A 16517-nucleotide genomic window follows, 5' to 3' on the forward strand; every position below is an offset into this window, starting at 1 on the left:
AAGGGGACAGTGAACAGAGAGGTGGTTCAACAGGAGTTGGGGTGGGGGGTTTCATTCCAGTTTGTGTTTTGTTTTGGAGTTTTTAGATCTCTTTTGCTCTGCTGGTCTGGTTCCCCCCACCAGGACCTGTCAAGAGCCCTCATAAGTTCATCAAAGATGAAAACCTGTTTTCCATTTCAAAGGACTGACCCAGGATACTAAAACAGTTCTTCAAATAACAAAAGCGTTAATCATCCATTAGACAAGCGTGGGCCTGATAAAACATGTAGGAATATATGAATATCAATCAAAAGAGGGATAAGATATGGGACTCACACGTGTTGATGCGCAAAATAAAGAGTCGTGCCAACTGCTGTTTTGAATTCCAGACAGGGCGAATTAGGATGTTTATGAAAACAGGACAGAATAAAACAGGATTATGTGTTATGGTTGTGTGCCATTATTAGTCTACTGGAGGAAGAATACTGTAGCAAAGTAATATGAATATTTGATTCAATGAAATTCAAAAAATAGTTATCAAATGATTTTGGGACAGCAATATAAACATTTTCTGTCCGTGTCATGTTTTAACGAGAAGCAAAAAAAAAAAAAGAAGCTGAACTGCAAAACAAACTCATTATGTCATCTGACACGTTTGTCACAATTCAAACCAGCCATGCTCAGTTCCATTTGAGAGCCATTTGAGTGTTAATGAATATTAAAGTGTCCTTCATTGATGCTGTTGAAGACTCTGAACCACTGAGGCTCAGTAAAATGTTACAGATGAAAACAAGTGAATCTCTAAAAAAGCTTCTAAAAGCCCCAGTGGTGGTGGTTACTGGTGGTGCAAAAATAGCTTTCAAGTGAATGAGGTGTTTTGATTAATTTAGTCGAGTGAATTTGATATTTTTAAGCCTTAAAAATGTTCAGCTATGGACTAAAAGTCTCTGAGAGCTGTTCCCAGTAAACCACCTGCAAATAAAAGCCTGTTCAAAAGTGCTTGACATTTAATCACCTGAAGTAAAAAAAAAAAATCACACATCCATTAAAGCAATGTCCCTATTATGTCTTCATTTGTCCAAGCTTGAATGGGTGCTGCACCTTTGCTCCAGCACACAGACAAGCGGGTCTGCTGAACTCTGTGTTCACTTGTGGAGAGCAGAGCAGATAGTCTAGCACAGGGTTCGCTAACGTTTTTTAAACCAAGGACCCCTTAACTGAAAGAGAGATGGAGCAGGCACCCCCTACTACTAATATTGTAAAAAAAAAATGAAGTTGCATATTAAACTGGGCCTACAATAAAGTGTAGGGTGGCATAAAGTCTTTATACGTAGCTTTTTAGTGCATATAATACTAAGCTATTAAAATAATAATTGTCAGCATGATTTTACAAACCATCTTTTAATGTTAAACATACATGTGTCACAGTGAATCCTTAGAATGTACTGTATTTGTGGATGGCTAGCTTAGTTACTACCTAGACCATCATCAATGGGGATTTATATTAGCTAAAAATATGTTGGATTCATGTTAAGCCATTTTTATTTTTGAAAAAGCTTTCAAAAATTAACAATAATTTGGAGGCCCACCTCCAGTGACTCTGAGGACCCCCTAGGGGTCCCAGACCCCCTGTTGAAGATCTCTGATCTAGCACATGATGCACCAAACTTCACCTGGCAAGGTGTCATCACAGCTGTACAGTGCTACTCAACACTGCCCTCTGTTGCTCTGCAACACCACAGCCCGTCTCCCTCTCCAACAATGCATTTCAGAATAATCAATTTAAGAGGGAAATGTCCTATTTTATAAAACTGTATTTCTTGTTCGACATCCCGACTCTGGGAAGCATTCTGCTGGACACAGAATTCAATATAAAACAGATCAGAAATTTCTCTGAGAAATTGGGAAGCAATTCATCCATGTGACAAGCTCATGAATAATGACTTTCTGAGCTGATTTTGAGTGTTTTCATGCAGAATTAGTCGCACGAACGCTTGCTGGGATTTGGAAAAAATAAAAGAATGTTAAACACTCTGAATGTGCGAAGACGGCTGCGCAGTCGGCGCGTAAAAGCCAATTTGCAAATTGGAATTGATAAGCAATGAGGTCATTATGAGCAGTCTATAAGGCGGACGACAAAATTCATTGGCCTAAGCAAAGTTGGAAAAAAAGACGACAAGATGCTACATCACATATGTGTGACCCAAATGAGGTTACCACTTTGAATATAGATCATTTGAGAATAAAAACTGCAAGTGAGACGCACAACACGTAGACAATCCACTTTCCCGAGAAATCATATCAACGAAGTTTCCCCTGGAGATTATTTTCTAAAGTTCACATCTGGTCTGGATCGGGACTACAGGGCAGCGTGCAGTACAAAGTAAGTTTGAGACCGCGCTAATGTGGCAGGCACAGGCAGCTCCTGCAGCCCACAAATGCTCCTCTGATCCCGGGATGAAACGTGAGTGGAAAGTAAAACTGGCGTGGCATAAAGGAACTGCTAACTGCTCTGAATAACACATGCTATCAACGGACAAATCATCTCGCCTGAAACAGCCAAACTGGGCAAAAGCGCAGAAAAGTGTTTAACATTAAGGCTACAATAAAAAAAAAAAGAAAAGAAAACGCCACATTGCTCAAACACTGCTCTGATAGAAAAATCGTCCAGAGAAAAATAACGCACCCCACAGCATGGCTTATGTACATCTTATGAGCAGCCAATCCATTATTGATGGAGGATGTTTTTTTTTTTTTATCTAAGCAGGTTACTCAAGATAAAGCAGGCTATTGTGTCGGTTTAAAAATCCAGCACCCCAATCAAAGTCGAGCTACATCCATTTCGCCTGTAGGCTACCGTGTCAATCTAAAGCGGGATTTAAGCTGGGAACTGGTGCACAACACACCTCAAAAGTGCTTTTCTACCAGTCATTTCGGGTATTTTTGCCAAAGAAAAGAAAGAAAAAGTGATTTTCCTTTTACCTTAGAAGATGTTTGTATTCCCCAAGTTGATGGCAATGCCAGGCGGAGATGAGGAGAGAACCAGACTCGCACTCTTAAGCAGTAGAGACAGAATAGAGACGGGTTGTAGTGTTGTGTCCTCAGCCGCTGTGTGCGTCCCTCTCCGAGCGACCTGCAGCCGACAACTGCGCTCTATCTCCTTGAGCGTCGGACGATACCACCGGGTTGAGGGGGGACAGGGGGAGGTGGGGGAGTGAGGGGTGATAGCAAGCAAAGACCGGGCCAAGTTGCAAGCGCAATAGGGAGGAAGTGCGCATGGACACCCCCGGAGAGCTTGAAGAGTGTCGCAACAGCAGAGTCCGTCCAGAGCAAAGGCAGGCGGTGTTTGAGAGTGAATCACAGCGTGGACCTGGGAGAGACAAAAAGGCTTCTGGGAAAGATCTGCCCTGCATGTTGTTGTCTGGGACTCCAGAGCACCTGCTGTGTGTCCGTGTGCGGGGGGGGGGGAGGGGGGTTACCTGGCAATACAACTCCACTGGGCATTGCCATGTTTTCTTTGCTGTTTTGTTCAAACAGTAAACACGTTGTAGGCTACCCTGGACCAAAGTAATTATATTCAGCCAGATGTAGGCATAGAAAAATAGTAGCCAATAAGCCAAACTCCATTCAGAAAATGAATAATGCTAAATTAGACTGTTGTTTGTCTTCATACCTAATTTTCATGTTGCAAAGAAATCTGATGGGCAAACTAAAGTGAATTGAATGAGTAGGCTAATTTAAGTGAATGTTTCACGTTAATTATATTCTATTCTAGTGACTATCCGGATGTAGGATTTTAACAGGCGTATGAATTATTATTATTGTAAACTTCATCCAAAAAACATGCTGTATCTTCAATGATACAGCACAAACAACCCCCACAATATATTCTATTGTGACCGCATAGTGTCGGCTATAAACACGTGGGTATGACTTAGTAGTGATGAGGAAACAATCAGTAGTAAGCCAATACAAAAACTAATATCCGTTCAGAACGTATTTATGCTGTTTTCTTTCTTTACGCCTCATTTAGGCATAACCTGATGGGCAAAATTAACTACACAATAAGGTTTATTTAAGTAAATGCTCCATGTTTTTACTGTTCTATTATATATGTACTTCTGTGCAGAGTAGGCTATGTAAGAAAAGAAAAAACATTTAAAGATAGGCTATATTTTTTTTTAAACTTTGGATTCGTTATCCATTTTATATGCATTTAGGCTCCTATTTGTATGGCGTATTGGCCCAAGCACCGCATAAGTGAGATTGAGTGGAGTACATTTTACGGCTATAATCAAACCAAATGTTCTAAACTTTAGATGGCCGTTGCTTTAGAATCTAAAGCAACGGCCATCGAATTAATAAAGAGCGAGGCTAATTAAGAGCCATTCAATCACAAGCCAATTTCCTAATTACCCTCTTGCGTAATTAATTGTCTTGCAATATGGATGCATTATGCTGAGCAAAACAAAATCATGTAGACTACTAGTACTTACACTCATAGCTATCCAAATAACATGAAAGGGGTTTCTGGCTGGTTGGAGGCGGCAGGTGAAGCACCTTCCGCCGAATATCCCTCAACAACTACATTTCCCATAGAGCATTGCGCCGTGGCCAAGAATCCATGGGAAACCGATTGCGCCTGCGTATCCAGACGTGGCAACGGCATCATGGCCTCTTGGAACCGCCACGGGAGTCGGATGAGAGAGGCGAAAATGTTCATGTTGGTGTTGCTGGTGAGTCAAATAAACCTCGCCTGTATGTAAACTGCAATGGTTTTTCTGTCACATTCTCGCACATGGCGAAGGGTGTTTGCGTCCGTTAAGGAATTGAGGAGAAAAAAAACAAAATCGCTCTTCACCGCTAGCCTGTCCGTGCAGGAGGTAAAGTTGACAGCCCATGACTGAACTTGGTGCTCAGATTTAACTAGCTAGTAATGATGCGGGTGGTATGCGGTTGTTGTTGCGCAGGTAACGTTAAGATTACTGTGTTTAAAGGTTATATGTAAGTAAACTGCCCACACAGAGCGGTTTCTGGTAAACGGTCGCCTGTGTACACGGGGTTCCTCCCCTGTGTGTGAGTCGTACCTAACGTCCAGGGAATACGGAACCAGACCTGGTGAGCTGACTAAGACCAGGCTACCCTGTTTCTCTATCTTAGCCTACACTCTCATGTGCGAAAGGTTTTCCTGTTTACTGTTTTCATTCATGCAGTAGCTTAGGTTGTTGTTATTAACACAGCATGACTCACAGTCACGGAAACTCATCTGTTCAGTCATCCGAGTTTGAGGGAATTGAAAGTTAAAAAGTGTGCGACTTTCACAAAAGTTGGGGCCACTTTCTTGTGGGTGTGAGCTAGCTACTGCACATTTATCTGTATGACAGAAGTGCCCTTTGGAAGAAGTAAGTTATCCTTCCATGTCATGTGACTGTCTGGTTAGGCATTATAAACTAACTCAATGGATGAAAATGGTTGTCACTTGCAAAATATGGGTTGGAGTAGTGCTGGTAACAATTAATTGTATTACATATTAATCTAAAATAAAATCTATCTATATATTATAATCTAATTATATACATTGTCGGAATGCCAAAGAGTTCAAGGTGACGTCTTCAAATTGCTCCAGTCCAAAACCCCAGAGTTTTCAATTGCAGTGAATGGTAGTTTTGCTTGATAAATGAGTTAAAGAACTACTGTATGTAAGTCTATGGTTAATATTCTAAACACAAGGGCCATCGTATGTAGCTATTCCTAGAGCTTTCAACTGTATACCCCAGCCTTTCTCCCAAGAAGAGGACTTTTAGTTCCCATTCAAGTGTATGTAAGAGCAATTCAAAGTGCTTTTCATAGTGATGACAATACATTTAAAGTTATGACATACACTCAGTTGCCAATTTATTAGATATGTTTAGCAGAAAGGCAGTCTAATGCAACAGTCCTGCAATAAATCCTACCTTCATGTAGGTAGGTGTATCTAATACACTGGCAACTGAGTATAAAAGCGGACTGTTTCCTGCTCTGCTTCCTGTTGCATGGCAGACTTTGCAAACAAGGGTGTATTTGGGGTGTATTTGTACAGTGCACTCTGTATACATTTATGAGACACCATTTGATAGTTTGGCAACGTGCCTCAGGTCATTGGATCTGAAATTAAATTGTGACTATGAGGTAAAAATTCAGCAGTGTTTTACACAACAGATGTCGGTGTAGGATTTGTAGCCCTTTTACCCACAGTGCCCCAATTTTAGGGGACCAAAATGACGTGGATAAAATAAGTAAAGTCATCCTATAAATATTTGGTTCTTAATCCTTTACAGTCAAACACAACCCTGTTAATTAATATGATGAGCTTGAATTGAAGTGTGTAGCATGAGAATCTGGTTACTCAAGTGAACATTGTTACAAGTTTTGTAAAAATGAGTTGATTAATTAGGTTAGAGTAGATTAGATGGTCAAAAAAAGACACAATTGTTAATTTAAGTTAATTCCTAAGCAAAACAATGCCCAACGGTGGCTTCCAACGTCTTGATGTGAGGATTTGCTGTTTTATTTCATTGTAAAATGAATATCTTCATGTTTGGGACTTTTGGTCAGACAAAACAAGCAATTCGCAGATGTGACCTTCGGGTTCGAGGATTTTATTTTATGCACTATTTCACTATTTTACACACTTTATAGACCATTGATGATGGGAAATAATTATTAGCTGCAGCCTTAATAATTGCTATAATACTGTGACTAATTTGGTCTTTATTACCCACCACTAGTGTGTGTGTGTGTGTGTGTGTGTGTGTGTGTGTGTGTGTGTGTGTGTGTGTGTGTGTGTGTGTGTGTGTGTGTGTGTGTGTGTGTGTGTGTGTGTGTGTGTGTGTGTGTGTGTGTGTGTGTGTGTGTGTGTGTGCTGGTACAGTACTGTGGGGTGTATGAAGGTGATTCCACAAGGGAAGGGATAAACCGCCGCAGCACTTTGTTAGAGGGCAGCTTTCTGGGTGGTAGAGGCCTGCCTGTCAAAACAATTTAATCAAACTTTCTCCACCAACACACACACAAAATTAATTATGTATTACTTGCCCATGGCTGGTGAACTCAAAGGTTGTCTCCGTGTTTTTTCGGTACAGAATAATCAATATGTGTGAGTGACCCTACCTGTTTTAAGAGACATTTTGTCTACAGATTCACGGAATAAACACGGTTAGAAGCCATCAGGGGAGTGGCCCTTATGAATTTCTTCCCCCATAAAAGATTTTAGCTCCTGATTGCTGCTACGGTTTGGTTTTTGGGAAAAAGCATGTCTGTTCATAGTTTCTAGGTATGCTAGTATTAAGGACTGCAACCTATTTTCATTATTGATTGTTTTGATTTTTATCTTAATCAAGTTACCAGTTTGTCCAACCAGTCTAAAACCCAAATATTATCAATTTGAAATAGTAATATATAGTGTGTCTCTCTATCTATCTATCTATCTATCTATCTATCTATCTATCTATCTATCTATCTATCTATCTATCTATATATCTATATATCTATATATATATATATTCTTTTGTGATAAATGAAAAATCAACAATCAAAATGGTTGACAATTAATCTTTTCAGCTCTACTATTGACTAAAAGCTAGCCTGGCTCCGCCCTCCTACGTACTTCCGCTCAATTTTCATTTCCCTTCAGTACTATACGCACAACCGGCACATACGGGTACTTTGCTAAAACTCAAGGCCGCGCCCCTTTTGGGGGATAGAAAACAGACGGTCCCATAGGAGTCAATGCAATTTGACGTGTGTTTGGATCATAATTTTGACAATGTGTGTGTATTTTTTTCTTGTTAAACAGATGGTTTGCTTTATACACGTATGTCTAATGTTTATATTGTGACCTTGCCTGAACCTGAGCATTCACGATACCTTAATAAACTAAGTTTGATCGCCGCTGGTCTGGTCTATAGCCTGGAGCCAAAGCCCATTTATCAGGATCTATTTTAGGACATGGCAAGAGGACAAATCAAAGACCGGGGTTTTTGGATATATTGTTGGTGCAACAAACTACTCAGCAACCTTTTGGCATAGTTATTAATTCAAAACGGTTTGTTTAAAGTAAAAGTTTGGAGCGATTTACATTTCCTCTGTCGTTACGCTGTTGTCGTCTATTGGGAATGCGGGATTGTTTTCCCCTAAAAGTGGGCGTGAATCTGTTCAGAGACATTCTATGACGTTGCGCCGGTTGTGCGTATGTCTGGGTTTGTGGTATATTCTTGGGTTTTCTCCGGCCAAATATTTGGCGATCCAATCAGCGAACAGAGGGAGTGGCTGAGAACGATGATGTTGAGGACGTGCGCTAGAAAGATGCGAGTGAAGCCATTCGGTCCGTTGTGGCAACGCCGCCGAATATCCGGAAGTTAAAGCCCAAGCAAGAACAATCTTTGCTGAGTTGTGTTGATGGCCATGATGCTGTGGCCCTCCTCCCCACAGGGTTCGGGAAAAGTTTGATTTTCCAGCTCGCTCAGTTAGTGGTGAAGGAGTTGGCTAAGGCTAACGATGCTAATGCTAAATATAAGCCGATAGTTGTCGGTCTCCCCTCTTGTTGCACATGCGCATGGCATAAACATTAGCGATTGGTTATGGCAGATCCAATAGTTTGAAACTTCAACAGAGTACCCCCCTTCAAGGAAGTTAACACTTGTCAATGGATAGAGGCCAGACTCTCTGTACAAATGACATGTACGAGAGTCTGGTAGGACCAGGCTAAATAAAAGCAGCTTAGCTTTATTAAATGTCAGTGTAATTAATAATACATAATACTATAGGCCTACTTCTAAAAAGGTGTACCTGTGTCAATATTAACAAAGAAATTAGATCACTTCAAACAGCTGATCCACTTGCTTCTTACAGTACATCAATCCATAACCAGTGGTTGAAAACCAAAACTTGAATATGAAATATTGCTTTTCAGTACCTGTTGAGCCTATAGAAATGCAGTTATTAAGCTAAACCAGGCCAATCAACACATCAAACTACACACAGAAACACTGAGTCATCCATCTAAACGTCTTAAACAATCTTGTCTGTGTGTGTCTGTGTGTGTCTGTGTGTGTCTGTGTGTGTGTCTGTGTGTGTGTCTGTGTGTGTCTGTGTGTCTGTCTGTCTGTCTGTCTGTCTGTCTGTAAACAGGATGAAGTGTTCCTTTTTCACAAAACTGATCTACTGTAAACAGTTGGCATTCCTGATGATGATTATATTCTCAAAAGTTGATAATGTGCATACTTTTAGGGATTAACAATCATTTTGTAATCTTTTTATTTAACAAAAGAAGTCAAAGTTCTCAAATGTTAAATGCTGTTTTAACACAAGCAGTTGTGTCATGGTCCATAACGAGAAAATAATTATTTAAACCAGATATCTGTCTGAAGAATAAGTAAACAAGACTATTTTTATGACTAGACCAAAAAGGGTTTGGATAAGCCTTTTTATTCCACAACGGCGGCTTGTTAGCATGTTATTAGGCCTCTCCTCTCTTCTGACTTCCCTCGCTGATGGCTGAAATGTGATAGTTACTAAAGCTGCTAATTGATTGCTCCTCTGCTCATTTGCGGGCTAAAAAGCCTCTAAATCAGCGCTCTGTGTGTTATCGGATGCTGCGTAGCTTCCTTTTACAATCAGCCAGTCCACACACACACACACACACACCAGCACACACACACACACACACGACTGGTTCATTAGTCCCACGAAACTCAAGGCCAAGTGCTTGACAAACACTGATGTGAATTCTGCTGATTCACCACTGCCCCTAAAACTGGATGCCATTTATTTTTTTTAAGTCACACCAGATGGAGGGTGTGGGCTCGTAGGCAGGGGCTAGGCACCTGGTGCTTAGTAAGCGTCACATTGTTTACAGCAACGTGACGGGACATACCCATAGACAGTATATAAGGACATACCTTGCTCCGTCCAGAGCAACGGGATCTGTTGGTCCATTCTTATACTTTCTATGGTTGAGGCCTAACACAAATAATTGTTTGGTTCCGGTTTCCGACCGACCCTGTCAATTTATGTGCGACCCAAATTTATTTTATGGGCTTGGGGAAGAAATTATACAAATTAAATAAATACACAAATAAAAAGATTGAGGCAAACTATTAATTACATTTTTGTACAGCACTCTTGCGATGCAAGATGCCTGTTGTCCTCCAGCAATGCTGGAAGAGGACCCGATGTCGCCGCAGCGGCACTTAAATCGTTGCCGTGTCCAGTTTTACGGCAGCAGCAGCGTGAGGACGGCGCCTTCAAGCAGCCCTCACCGGCCAGCTACAGCGCTACTGCGCCGCCGGGGAGGTTCAACGCGTTAAACAGGGCAGATGAAACCACTCATGAACTATGTTGTGTTAAATGTTGTTCAAGAGGATGGCAACGTAGCAAGCAAACACGATCAAATGAAAGGTAGACACCCTTTAGAGTGCTCTAACGTTACAGCAAGTCCCTGTGGCTCAGTGGAGGTGGCTAACCGCAGTGAAGCTGATGACAACTTCACAACACAATTCATTTGGATACAAGCGTTGCATTATGGAAGATAGACGGGATTCTGAACAGCGATGCACGCGTGCACTCACACACACTCACACACAGCAGAGCCGATGTGTGTGCGTTACTTCACTTCACTACTGTAAAGGAAAAAAAATAAAAAATCCTACCTATCCCTTGCTGCCACTGGGGAAAAAAATTAAAAATAAAATAAATTCCCTATGGACCCATGACCTCAACTGACAACCAACCAGAACCAAACTATTTTTTTTTTTATGCCTGACATTTAAGTTGTCTTATTGTGACCGCCATCAAAGGGAGCTGGCAGCATTTGTGGCACAGAGGTGGATCTGCCAGGGTCCTTTTTCATTAACTCTTGCTTTTAATGTTGAGAGCCTGACCGATATACTGTATTGACAGGCCGATATACGAGATTGGCTTATTAGAGATATATCTGTATCAGTTTACACCCAGTTTAGTAGGCACACATGGCTAAAACTAATACAGCCTAATATGGTAATGCTACAATGAATCTTGCCTTCATGAAGGTTATGATGTTCAGTTTAGGGCTGGGTACCGAACGTTGATACTTTTATGGCACCGGAAAAAATACTCCAATCCTAATGAGTATCAAAAAATTATTTATCTTTCGGTACCAACTTTCGGTTCCAAAAGCGTCTGAGCGCGTAAGCGCAAGCTTATCTGTCCTCTTTGCATATTGACACAGAGCGGAGCTCTACACACACACACACACACACACACACACACACACACACACACACACACACACACACACACACACACACACACACACACACACACACAGAGAGGCGCGGACGGAGTAAACTGTCTGCAGTTTTGTTGAAGTCACAGAGAGTCACGGTTGGTTTCAAGTATGGTTACAGTTTTTTGAAACTTCACGCAGTCAGCGTTATGCGATATGATATTAAAGGGGTGATAGAATGATTATATAGGGTATTTTACACTGTTCCTTAAGGTCTCCTAATGGGGTATGTAACATTGATTGGGCTGAAAATTGCCCGAATGCTATTTTATTGGGCCCTTAACTACCCTGTGAATATGGCTCTATTTGGAACAAGAGCTTTTCTTCCAAATATGGTATGCTAATGAATATTCAGAATGAGCTACGCGCTGATTGGTTTGAGCAAACTACATAGAAACACATGGGAGACTCTCATATTTCAGACACTGCAAAGTTATACATTGTTTGTCGGGCTATTTCGTTATTAAATTCACTTCTGGTTCTTTTTTAAGCGAGAAATCAACTATATAAAGCTCAAATATGGGCCATTTTACGAAAATTGATGGCTAATTGCAAATTTGGTAAGACTGTGTGTCAGAGTTCAGCCGCTGGTGCTGCCTCGCCACCCGCTGGTGCTGCCTCGCCACCCGCCAGTGCTGCCTCGCCGCCCGGCCTGCCTTCCTTCACAGACCCCGGCCTGCTATGAGGTACTTGGAGCTCGGTCACGGCTGCAGCCCACAGCAGGGACTACCAACACCGCTGCCCTGACAGAGCTCCAGGGCCTGCAACTCCCCTCTTCCTGCTAGCTAAATGGCCCGTTGTGTGAGAGTGAGAGCGCCGTCAGTGAGCTTGTTACACCAGCAATCTGTTACCACATGTTACACACATGTCACGCCACTTATACAAAATCTAACTAAAGGTCTTATAAAGCTAACAACGGTGTCCGATTTCAAGTTAATGAATATTTGTAAAGACTAGGTGTTTCGTAGTTCATTAGCCCAAAACGGTGACTTTGCGCGTGCTGTGGGTTGCCAGCCGTGACTGAGCTCCATCTACCTCACAGCAGGCCGGGGTCTGTGAAGGAAGGCAGGCCGGGCGGCGAGGCAGCTACACAGGCAGCACCGGCCTCTGAACTCCGACACACAGTCGGACAAAATTTGCAATTAGACATCAATTTTCGTAAAACGGCCCATATTTGACCAAGACAAAGTGTTTCGTTAGCTGCGACTGTCCCTTCAATCCTAGCTACAAATCATGGATAATTAGCTTCCTTTTCGCCTTAATTCGAGTATATTTACAGTTTGAATTTCGTCACGCCACTTACACAACATCTAACTACATGTCTTATAAACCTAACAACGGTGTCCGATTTCAAGTTAATATTTGTGAAGATGTAGTGGAAGTTTCCTTTGCAGCAGGGGGGGAAATTTCAGAGTTTAGTAAATTGAAACAAATAAGACAGACTGAGACTAAAACCAAGTTGGGTTTTTGTATTTTATAAAAAATATATATTTGCAAATATAGGAGCAACATGATTTCACAAAAGGCCGCAGCCCAGTGTGGAGTCAGTTTCTCAAATGAGTGAACAGAAACACCAGGCTTTTATGCATCTTCAGAGTGACAGCACACATGCACTTGGCTTGGTATGACACTACAATTTTTACATGCAATCTGATACACATGAAGACAATCAGAAAAAACACAAGAGACATCTCGGAGCCATTTCGCCTCCCCACCTATTTTTATAGTTTTAGGGTACTTTGTAGCCCTTATTTTGTTCAGATCTCGGCGGGCGTCTCAGCAGAACTTAGCAGTTAGAATCAAAATCTGTATGTGGGAAATGAGATCAACTCTTTCAGCATTTGTGAGAGAAGTAAAGTACGAATTAAACATAAAAATATAAGGAATTAGGCTTAAATGTAATTTTCCCATTACAAAGACTAGCTAGGTGTTTCGTTAGCTGTGACTGTCCCTTCAATCCTAGCTACAAATCACGGATAGTTAGCTTCCTTTTTGGCGTAATTCGAGTATATTTACAGTTTGAATTTCGTCACGCCACTTATACAACATCTAACTAAATGTCTTATAAACCTAACAACGGTGTCCGATTTCAAGTTAATGAATATTTGTAAAGACTAGGTGTTTCGTAGTTCATTAGCCCAAAACGGTGACTTTGCGCGGGTATGGAGTGCTGTGGGTTGCCAGCCGTGACTGAGCTCCATCTACCTCACAGCAGGCCGGGGTCTGTGAAGGAAGGCAGGCCGGGCGGCGAGGCAGCAACACAGGCAGCACCAGCCTCTGAACTCCGACACACAGTCGGACAAAATTTGCAATTAGACATACATTTTCGTAAAACGGCCCATATTTGACCTCTACATAGTTGATTTCTCGCATAAAAAAGTCTCAGAAGTGAATTTAATGGTAAAATAGCATATGAACAATGTATACAATTTCTGAGATCTGCACGACCTAGATTCAGAAGACTAACTGATCTCAGGTCAGTTGTGTAGCCTATGCAAATGTTGGGGCGTGACAAAGAGAAAGACTAGAGCCAAATGAGGAGGAGCCGCAATAGTTGACGTCAACTATGGGGCTCGTTGAGATTCGCCCGTTTTCAGAGGCAGTTTCAAATAGTGAGATTCGCAGAGAAAAGAGGCGTCAATGGGATTTAGAGGTTCTATGTATGTATGTACCCACTAAACTGTCATTATTCAACTATGACAAGGTAAAATCAGTTTTGCATTCTATCACCCCTTTAATGGCGAGCCGAAAGCGGTCGCGTTGCTGTTGACGTTACACTTCCTCTTAGACAAGCAGGCACAACGGTGGTTTCTCTGCCCTGATGACTGATGACTGACTGGCTGAGCTTGCAAGGCACTTTTAATAATGTTACTCTGAGTGAGCAGTTTTACCAGAACTTGTTTTGATTAACAATTAAGGTGGAAAATAAAAGCTTTGTGTTTTAATGTATTTTTGTTGATATTGAAATGGATTTTAATACATATGGTATTGAAAAAAAAGTATCGTTAGGAACCGGCATCGAAACTGAGGTATTGAAATTGGCACCGGATCGAAAAATGTTGAACGATACCCAGCCCTAGTTCAGTTTTTGTTTACTGTTGTGGAGAGGTTGATGCAACTGTGGTCATTTTAAACACTGGTTATGGTGCTGTTGAATTGTATTGTCTTCAGAGTTTGGTATCATACCATTACATGTGATGAAATAATGGAAACATTACTTTTTGTCTCTTTTTTTAGAATATTTTAACAGATATTGCTGTCCTTGCTAACCTTGTTTAAGAATAAGGATATTTGTTTGTTAAATTAAAGCTATAGTGAGTAGTTTCTGTCTCCCCCATGAGGAATTCTAAGTAATGACAACACTGTCTGCGCGTCCACATGATACAAGTCTTACGTGATCATGCACGTGCCCCCACCCCTCCCACACGCAGTTACTAGTAGCCACAGAAGACACGGAGGATTAAAAAAACATGATGGACTCTTCAGAAGAAGATTTTTTTTGCGCGGGGAAAGTCACCGGACACCACAATCTTCTGAACATAGCCATACTGAGAAATACAGAGAGAGTTTTGCGGAGCTGATAGTCTTAATTAGCTTTGTAGCAACCTATTTGCCAATGGCTTGAATGTAACCGACGTTCATTAATATCAAAAAGTTACACACTAAAGCTTTAATATACAATTGTGGCTAATTGTTGCTGAATCAAATTCTGGTTGCCAAATTAAAATCCATGAAAAAAACATATTATTGCTCCTGAATTGCCAGCTTGATAGAATTGCTGCTAAGCCAGCAGATAGCAACTCTAGTATACTCTGCTTTGTGTTCCTCTTTCTCATTTAGCATTCCTGATGGAGGCTGATGATACCTGTGTAGCTGTGAGAAAACTGTGTGGGTTTCATTGATCTGCTTCGTACCAATGAGGCTGTCCGACTGTAGTCTGTGTGATAATAGGAAAAGACAGTGTTGGGAAGGTTTGAGCGCAGCACCATTTATAATGCCTCTAACAGTGTTGGCAGAGCAAGTGAAGCCTCCGGTACACAGCTCTGTGATTGGTTGTTATTGGTGCGGTTTTTCTGTATCGGTCACCTGCCAGCTGAGACAGGAAGCAGAGGTCATAGTAGCAAAGATGTTGTCCTTAAATCAAACTAAAACTCTACTCTATAACCTACACCTAATCTGAACAATATTCATATGAGCTGTTCTGTACATCATTATACAGTGGACTTGGTAACACGTTTCATATTGATACTAACTTGAAAATAAGAAAATCATATTGAATTAGTTTTTACAGATGTCATGATCACAGTATCGGATCGGAGCCGATTTTGGCCTCTTTTTTTTTTTTTAAACTAATCGGGGCACCAGCATGCCCATCTTTCAAACCAAGATGGGCGCGTCCACTCACCAGTGTCTGTCCAGAATGTCTTGCAGCTTGCCAGCCCTTGGCAACTGCTAAAAAAAAAAAAAAAAATGTCAATCTTTCTTGGTCACCCGGTTTTTCAAACCTCTTCGGTGATTCCACCAGGAAACCACGCTTTCAGGCCGTTATTCTCTGCAGTTCGCAGATTATCTGTATCTGTGTTTTTATTTGCCTGATAACCGATAAAGTTAATGAATTAAAAAGTGTGCTACTTTGGCTCCGCTACAGCTCTGTGTCTATCCCTCTGCTCTGGTTTCACTCACCACTGAGTCTGACTTAATGTCCCGCCCACAACACTATCTGACTGTCTTTTACTGTGTATTATGTTGAGAGTTTCTAATTTATTAAATAATTGCTTAAAGCATTTAAACAAAGTTTTATGTTGGATTTTGTAACAACAGGTTTAATTTTCATTGTCCAGTGGGGAACTTGAGACTGCTTATTCTTTGGTTGAGGGTGGGATTCTTAAAATAACTGTTTTGGTGTTGAGAGAGAGACTAATTTGCAGTTCTAAGTTAAATGTATTAAGCTTAAGACATGTTTTAGTTACTTTGTTTACCTAGTTATTTTTGTAAACAAAAAACGGTATCTTAAGTATCTTATGGGGACTGGGTAAATCAGTATTTGAAAAATTGGATTGGGGGGGTCAAAAAAAGCTAATCGGGACATCCCTAGCTGTTTTTGACTACAATATCAGTAAAAAAAAATGTAACCGTACTAAAGCTTATAAGTCCAATCAACATGGTTCCTATGGCGCTCTCCTCTATCCATGTACAGATATTTTTGCAATTCTAACATGCATAGCTAAGGCATGCAGTG

The 16517-nt window shown here is 41.1% G+C and overlaps 2 protein-coding genes across 7 annotated transcripts in view; one reads left to right on the forward strand and one right to left on the reverse strand.

Moving 5' to 3' along the window:
• Positions 1-3314, reverse strand: part of sema5ba (sema domain, seven thrombospondin repeats (type 1 and type 1-like), transmembrane domain (TM) and short cytoplasmic domain, (semaphorin) 5Ba) — a 192876-nt gene extending 189562 nt beyond the window's left edge. For 5 of the 6 annotated variants that reach the window (XM_039817943.1, XM_039817944.1, XM_039817941.1 and 2 more), the window contains exon 1: positions 2962-3314. The gene's annotated coding sequence lies outside the window, so the exon portion shown is untranslated. The remainder of the gene's footprint in view (positions 1-2961) is intronic. The other variant, XM_039817945.1, reaches the window with a different exon arrangement.
• Positions 3315-4592: 1278 nt separating this feature from the next.
• Positions 4593-16517, forward strand: part of pdia5 (protein disulfide isomerase family A, member 5) — a 70841-nt gene continuing 58916 nt past the window's right edge. The window contains exon 1 of the mRNA XM_039818200.1: positions 4593-4715. Coding sequence (XP_039674134.1) covers positions 4650-4715 — 66 coding nt within the window. The 5' untranslated portion in view covers positions 4593-4649. The remainder of the gene's footprint in view (positions 4716-16517) is intronic.

This window comes from Perca fluviatilis, chromosome 12 (genome assembly GCF_010015445.1).
Source record: "Perca fluviatilis chromosome 12, GENO_Pfluv_1.0, whole genome shotgun sequence".
Lineage (NCBI taxonomy): Eukaryota > Metazoa > Chordata > Actinopteri > Perciformes > Percidae > Perca > Perca fluviatilis.